Here is an 8,117-nt window from a genome sequence, read left to right as displayed (position 1 = left end):
AAAAAAAAAAAACAAAAAAAAAAAACAATAATTATGTGATCGGTATCGGTATAGGGAGGAAAAAACCTGATTGGCACATCTCTAATATATATATATATCCAGTATTTTTTTAAGGTAAATAATTGACAATGGAGTGTTATTTCCAGAAGTCGTTCCCATATCAGCTGCAGTGATAAAACTCAAATCATGCAGCTGTGGAGCAGAAGAGTCTGTCTCTGCTTTTCAGCCCGTAAAACTTCACAAAGTTTGACATTTTTATACTAAACTTACTGTTTGATTCTGATCTTCTTAAAGTTTTAACTGATAAAGTAAAAAAAAAAAAAAAAAGATAAAAATCAAGGCTCCTTTGCTCAGTACGTCAGACAGCTGAACTATTTGCACTGATTTGTCTGATTTCATAGTGTAAGACACCAAACCAACAGCTGCCAGTGATTATTACTATCCAGATTCCTTTCCATTAAATCAATGATAGTCTGGCTCAGTACTTACACTTTTTCCATTTCAAACTAAAATATTTTGCCTGGAGTATCCACCACTCTACCAATCATTCACCTCTGTCCTGATCTGTCCAAGTGAATATGAGTTAGAAAACAGAACAGAGTCATGTGGCATCAGGCTGTGAAAAGGTCAGACGCCTGCAGGAGTTTGGTCCCACTGGGTTATGAGTCGGTAACCGAGCTTCTGCAGTGACTCAGTGAATCACATGTCGCACCCTAAACATCTGATGATGAACGGATACGTCCAGACATGTCGCTGGAAGGTCAGGGGCAACTTCTGAACAGACTCAGCATTTCCACCAGTCATTTCAACTCTCCAGATAAATAAAGTAAAACATAACGTTCCTGAAACGTTTGAAACCAGAAGTTAATACTCATTTTTCTCTGTCTCTCTCTGCTGAAGTTAAATATGACCAAACTTTTATTGTGTTAACTTAGTTAGAATTGCCAAAATAATTTATATTTCATAAATGCTAGAAAATAAATGCTTAAAAGAAAAACAAAAAGAACTGATGTTAATTTTAAGACCTTCAACCTTTTTCTAACTTCTCAGGATTCCAACATTAAAGTCAGAATTCAGATTTTTCCCCTATAGCATTAAAACTTTTCCATATTCATCAATGCAAGGGATGACAAAAAAAAAGTAAAGATTCTCTCTAAAACTTACATTTTAGCAGATTCTTTGAAATATGTTAATATGGTTATAATTAAGACACTAAGTTAGTACCAACATGTCAGACACAACAGGTGAGCGAATGCTACTTTGTATTTTAAGAACTTTTTAACCTCATGAATACTGATGCATCAAGGCGTAAAGTATGTTTTATTTTGTAGTTCAGATGAATGATATATATGAACTTTGTTTCAGTTGTCATTGTGGTTCTAAAGTTGCTAATTTAACAGAATAAATTTCCATCTTTTTTTTTGCTTTGTTTAAAATTCAGTTGTACTAAAGAAGAAGTGCTGAGCATATAGTAGCTTGCAGAAGCTTTAGCCCTAATAATTTTTAAAGTGTTGCTATTTTAAACTACAACAGCGAACAAACACTTCCATGCTAGCATGGTTATGTTTGCTGGGTTTCAGTTTTAAGTAGTTAAAGTTTATTGTTGTTAAATAATATCAGTGAACTGGATACACAGTAGACGAGCAAAGAAAGGATGACAAATTGTAAATAATATGAAAGTGAGCCACTTCCTTCAGCTTGGGAGCAAAGCCTGACTGCACAGCGTGTGCAAAGGGCCCTGCTATGAAACGGCTTCTTCTGAATGTTTGCTGCGTAAACTGCTGGTGAAGCACAATGAGTCTTTTAGAGGAATTAAAAACCTTTTCTTGAGTGTTTGCTTCACAGCTGATTTAATAAAAGTATGAAATAGTGCAGATGCATTTTCCCTGCATAAAGCACTTTTTTCTTACATAAATCTGTAAGTCTTTTTTTTTTCAGATTTGTGCATGCTGTTGGTTGATGTGTTCACACACTAAAAAAATTGTGAGTTTTTATCTTATTTTATTCCACTTTAAAGGAAAATCAGGAATAAAAATGTATATTTCATCCTCACTGATCAGAACAGATCCAGCAAAAAAAAAAAAGAAAAAAAAAGCCTGATTCTTTTCAGCTAATTGATGCATCTCCAGTTTGTACACACACAGACAATAAAGCACTTGATGTGAAGAAAAAACAAACAAACTGTAATGAAGCAAAATCATGATTTTTTTTTCCATCTGATTTACTGGATCTCTCCAAACTGAGTTAGGAAGTGTGGAGCATCCCAGAAAAACCCAAAAGGAAAACAAACTTTATCGAGAACAAAGAAAAAATCAAGGTGAATCTCATAAAATAAAGAAAAATAAATTAACAGACAAAAACATCTGAAATTAGAAGGGTTAATAACCACCACCAGGTCTTTCTCTTTACCATTAAAGTACTTTGGATTGAACACAGGTGAGAAAAAAGAACTAGAATCACAGCAACTTGCCAGGATTAAGGTCTAGGAAAGGTTGCAGCTAACCTTTGAAGGCAGGAGAAACTATGGTAGGAAAAACAGTCTCTAGGTTTGTGCTTTCGGAGCGCGCTAACTTCGAAAGCTTCACAGGAGTCAAGAATAAACAGCGCTGCCTTCACTACACCGCAGGTCATTTTAGCTTCATTTTAAAGTCACCGAAGCTCCACTGTGACTGCCTGAAACGCTCTCTGTCACTGTGAACACAAAACCTTCTGGTTTCCAACAAAAGGCACTAAGATTTCCATTCAAGTTTATCTGAATCCCAGCGCTAGTTCGGTCAGGCCATCCGGAGTAATTCAGCCAAAGTGATGAATCAGCTTGGCTGGCAGCCAATCGGCCCCGGCCTGCCATGAATCAGCGGGCCCGCCCGTCACACAGCCGGAGAACAAGACCCGCCGCTCGGCCGTCTGTGACGAGGTCGTTCCAGTGACTGAACTGGGAAGCAGCAGAGGACAGCTTAGAAATGTTTACATGTGGGGGAGACGATGGAGCATGGGGAATACATCCCAAGTTTCAAAGTTGGGTTAGAACTCGGCGAGGGGCAGAAAAAAAAACAAATGTGCAACGTTTTTCTGTACCAAGCAGGACAGATCCCAACATCAGACGGCAGTCGTGTTTGAAGAAAATAGAAGGCCAACGCGGCACGGAGACAAATCTGAGAGTGACTCATGGGTAAACGTTGGGAGGGCAGAGAATAAAGGGGGGAAACGAGCTGAGCGTGTGCAGAAGGTGGCAGTCTCGTCCCCTCGGTCTCTCTGTCAGCTCCGCTCATGGCGTCTCTGCCTGCAGACGTAGAGAAGAACCCATTTGCTGGCTGATTCTTGGAGTGGTTCTGCCTGGCTTCACCGGGTGTCAGGATGACTTTGGCTCAGCGCGAAGCCGCCTCCCTCCCCTCCCACAAGCTCCCCCAGGGAGGTTGTCAGAGCCGGAGAGACATAAGGGGATTTAAAAAGGGAGAGAATGGAAAGGGTGGGCAAAGGTGCAGTCAAGCAGGGAGATTGAGACGGACGGAAGGGCAGAGGCACATCGTGAGGGCCAGGAGGGAGGACGAAACAAGAAATAGGGGATAAAAGGGAGAGGGAATGATGAGGAATTTCGGGTAATAACTCAAAAGCAAAACCAGGAAGTGAGACAGACCCGCTGCCAAAGCACAACACCCTTAAGTCACTTTTACACCATTAATCAGAATAAATTTCAGTCTCTCCTTTAACTTTTCTTTACGATATCTCATCTTGATTTACTTCTGGCACCTTTGCAAGAAAAAATAACAGCCTTCCACCCCCAAGCTCCAGGACAACAGGGAGCGCTCCTGTTCACAGCAGTAGCAGCAACGTCGGCGGCCGATTCCACGGCTGCACGAGTTCAGAGTCTCTGAGCTGCACAGACTCAGTTCGTCCCGCGGTTAAAGTTCTCCAAAACTGTGCTGTTGGTTCTCTCAAACAGCCACTGCTGACTGGGGGACGAGGGGTCACACGTGTTCATGAAGACCCGCCGCTCGTTGGCGTTGCTGTCCACGCAGCTGTTGCTGACGGGGTGATAGAGGCTTTTGTCCTGGAGAACAAGAAGACAGACAGATCAGAGAAAGGAAGGATGGAAAACAACTGATGGGTTTAACAGTAGAGTCCAGTTCTCAGATCTGTATTGACTATTTAAAATGTTCTTCAATTCTACAGACTGACATATCAGGACAATGTAAAAAAGACCAGCCTTTAGCATACAAGTGTGTGTTTGTAGACGAGATTTAAAGACATCATCACTGAGATGACAGAAGCAACTCCTGCTAGCAACAGTTCTATGACTATAAAAAACATGTTCATTAAATATTTTGCATAAAATCATTCTTAGATAATTAAATTTTAGCCTGGTCAGTTCGGAAAGAGCAGTTTGAGGACTCTGTCACTTTAAATCCAACTAATCTGCTGCTGGCCACGCCCCCCAACTCAACATCTACACTCACCAGTGAAAACTGCTGCAAATAGATACAACCATACATCTTTGAAAAGCAGAAGTGGCGCCTACTGCACAACACACAAGAATGCAGCAAGTGGTTTCTGGATGGAAAGTGAACAACAAAACACTTGCTTTTTCCAGCAGCCGTTGTACAACACATACAGCAGTAAAACCTGCTGACCAAATGAGCTGGAGCTTTGTTTGGGTTTCTAGGTGACTAGAAGGGTACCACTGGCGTTGCTAGGTGATGAGATGGACTCAGCTGGGGTTGCTAGGTGAGAGGCAGTGGCTGCTCATTAGTAATGATATAATCTGGGAATTTTAAAAACGGCTCATTTTACAGACACCAGAAAACATCAACTTATTACAAAAAATAAGTTAATGTTACTAACTTATTTCAGAAGCAGTAGAGGTCCATATAGAAATACAAAAATATGTAGAATATGAATTTTGCACAATATGTCCCCTTTAATAAGTAACTACTGGATAGGATGAACTCTGTGGTGTACATGACTTTGAATCTGTAAGAGGAGCAAATCATTTTTATTATACATTGATGCACTAAAGATGGTTGTACTTTCCGTTATACCATAACTGTTGATTAAATTAAGACTCAGACCAATATAAATAAAATATGCTGCTTTCTTACAGCATTCACAGAAAATAGTCAGCTTCATTTTTCCAGCTCAAGAAAGACAGTAGAGTACCTTCCTATAGCGCCACAGCTGGTTCCCCCTCATGCCGTGGCAGTCGTACAGCGTGACAGGACTGTGGTGGGAAATTGCATCGAAGCAGACCTTTTTGGTGTGCATCGGGTCACCCACCCGGATGTCTTCCCTCCAGCCAAATGTGAACACCTGCAGGGAAAACAGACTTCATGTTGGATCAAAAGAGACAAATCAGTGGGAATCTGTAAAAGTCGGAAAGTTCAATAACAGAGTCTCAATCAAACCAGAAAGTATTGCTTTGCTGTGTGCTTTTACTAATGGTTCAGCCATTCCGGCTCTCCGACCGTTTCCTCGCTTCTTTTGTAGTGAACCAAAAAAGATGTGACAAGGACATCCACTTAAGGACCTCCTGTGATTTGCAGCAAATCCATTTCTCCTTAGTGCCAAAAACGACTCGCAACCATGTCACAAATTAAACTACAATGCGTCTTTGGACAAAAGCAATTAAACTGTCGAAGCCATGAAGACGTTCAGGAAACAAAAGGGGACGTTCAATCCATTAAGGTTGCATTATGAGCTCAGTTTAAAGATCCTTGGTGTGACACGCGAGTACAAACACAAGCCTTCTGAGACATGGAAAGGTAATGAAGTCTTTGCCTGTATGTGGCGTTCATGTGTGCTTAGCCAAGAATGATGATTAATAAAGAGACAATAACAGTGGCTCAATCTATGAGGACAAACCTTCAATCTTCTGTAATGCTACTTTGAAATAAAAACATTTGAGGTGATAGAGACAGTAAGGTTTATTACAAGGATATTAAGGGATCTGGTCAGATTATTAATGCAACTCAATAACACCGTGATATAAATAAAGCTGAAAGAATTATGAATCTATGAGTACAACTTGCAATACGTCCCAACAGATTTGGTCACTATGGAGATATAATATGGTACATTTTTGAACTGACTGGCCACCAGAAAAAATATGAGACTTTGCAGTGCAATCAGGAGTCCTGATTTGTTTAACTCAACAAACCAAGAAGATCTGACTGATAAAAATTACATTATGGGGAGAATAAAAGTCATAATACTCTAACAGCTGCATATATAGAGACACATGATGCAGATGTTCTCTGTCTTTATCCAAATGAATGTTTGGTCAGACACCAATTAACTAATTGAACTACAGTGATAAGAAGTCTTAAGCTGTTGAGGTACAGTCACAGGGAGCCGAACATGGCAGAGATAAGAAAATTAATTACCTGCAGCAAATGGGATGAGAGAGCAGAGGCAGCTTCAAGTTCTCTTGAAATAACTTAAATAAACTTAGTCACTGTTAGACAGAAATGATCAAGAATAATATAAATGCTGACCAATAGGAAGTAGACTACTTTTTAGTTATATCAAATATATTACGCCATAGAAACTAGAGCTATCACATCAAGTCCACTGATAAAGACCCAAAATAAGATATTTAGTAATTATCAGTGATTCACTTTTTCTTACAGCATATACACGATCAATCAATTAAATATATATATTTCAATAAAAAAATACTTTATATGTTTTGTGTAATTTGTTTAATTTTATCCTGATTAAAAAATAAAAAATAAACAGGAAACATTTTCTTATTTTACCAAAATACAGACATGGTCAAAACCTCCCATTATAATAAGACTATTATATGGAGTGATCAGATGCAGTTTTATTTTTTCCAAAAGTATCTCTTTGCATAATGTATTATTATTATTTTTTTTTTAACAACTAAAGACTTTTTTTTATTACAGGTGAAGCTGTGAGAGTCCAGCTTATGTTACCTGGTCTAATCCAAAAAGTGAAAGTTGTACATGAATAAGCAGATATGATTTAAACCAGTGTCTTCTTGTGTCAGCAGTGAAAAAAGTTCCGCCACCAAAAATGCAGGAAACCAGTGAACGCAACATGGTAGGTAAAAGACTTCAGGATGTTTAAAAGGTTCCTTCAGGCTTCAGGACTGAAAGCGCTGCAGGATATTGCTGCCAACTGTGTAGAGCTTGTTCAACATTGGCCTTATGGGTGTGAGAACATCATCCACATCCACAACAATTTGTTCCAACAATAAAGAAAATATAAATATTTGGCCAGATTTTAGAGTCTGGCCAAAAGAAAAAGTGAAGAAACAAGAGTCAACAAACTGATCAGTCCCACACTCTAACAGGATAGGAATAGCTAGAATTGGGTGCTGGAGGTAAAATCCATCCAGCTTGACATAGATAAGGAGGTGAAATGATTGGAAACATTAATTAACCATCTACATTGGACAGATTTGCAAATAAAACTGTTTAGAAAATATTTTAAATGATTCAGTGAGTCATATAAAAATATAGAAAATATCAACCAGTAAAATATGTCGGCTAATTCTTACCTGTCCGTGACTCCAGCTAACATCAACTCGGCCCTTCACACAGTTCTCCAGTCGTATTGGACTTCCAGACACAAAGTGTTTGCTCTCCAGGCACAGTCCACTGGCCACGTTACGGACCTGCAGTAATAACGAGAAAACAACTGTCACAAACAAGACTTTAACCTGCAACAGTTCAAAATGCCCAATCACGTGTACTCAATATTAGATTATTAGTGGTGTCAGAAGAAGTGAATAGAATGAGAAATACATCATTCCAGTAAGGAAGCATAACATTCTGATAAGTCAGGCAAACCAGCTTATAATTCAGTTGAGAGTTCTCCATCTTTTAACCAACAAATCCAATAGTGGGACAAACTGCACCTCTCCCCACGCAGCAGCAGGGGGCTCCACCGGCGGGTAGTGTTTGGGCAGATCCCAGGCCACCTCATTCATGAACCACTTGAAGTTCTTGCAGTTGAGTTTGTTGCGCAGCTCCTTTTGCGACGTGACGTCTCCGGCCGACAGGTGGCGGTACTCGGGCCGACGCTGGTAGATGTACTCGGCGTACTCATCCATCCACACCTCTGCTACACGCTTCAGGTTCTGGAATTAAAAACAG

The 8,117-nt window shown here is 39.7% G+C and overlaps 1 protein-coding gene across 1 annotated transcript in view; it reads right to left on the bottom strand.

The window, feature by feature from the left end:
* Window positions 1-880: 880 nt before the first annotated feature.
* Window positions 881-8,117, bottom strand: part of LOC106960860 (polypeptide N-acetylgalactosaminyltransferase 10-like) — a 117,380-nt gene continuing 110,143 nt past the window's right edge. The window contains exons 9-12 of the mRNA XM_015054217.1: window positions 7,880-8,101; window positions 7,520-7,636; window positions 5,155-5,304; window positions 881-4,048 (exon numbers count right to left, since the gene is read on the bottom strand). Of these exons, the coding sequence (XP_014909703.1) occupies window positions 3,884-4,048; window positions 5,155-5,304; window positions 7,520-7,636; window positions 7,880-8,101 (654 nt within the window). The 3' untranslated portion in view covers window positions 881-3,883. The remainder of the gene's footprint in view (window positions 4,049-5,154; window positions 5,305-7,519; window positions 7,637-7,879; window positions 8,102-8,117) is intronic.

This window comes from Poecilia latipinna, unplaced genomic scaffold, assembly GCF_001443285.1.
Source record: "Poecilia latipinna isolate Pla-1442-1.1 unplaced genomic scaffold, P_latipinna-1.0 Scaffold1238, whole genome shotgun sequence".
Classification (NCBI taxonomy): domain Eukaryota; kingdom Metazoa; phylum Chordata; class Actinopteri; order Cyprinodontiformes; family Poeciliidae; genus Poecilia; species Poecilia latipinna.
This window is presented reverse-complemented; position numbering and strand designations above follow the sequence as displayed.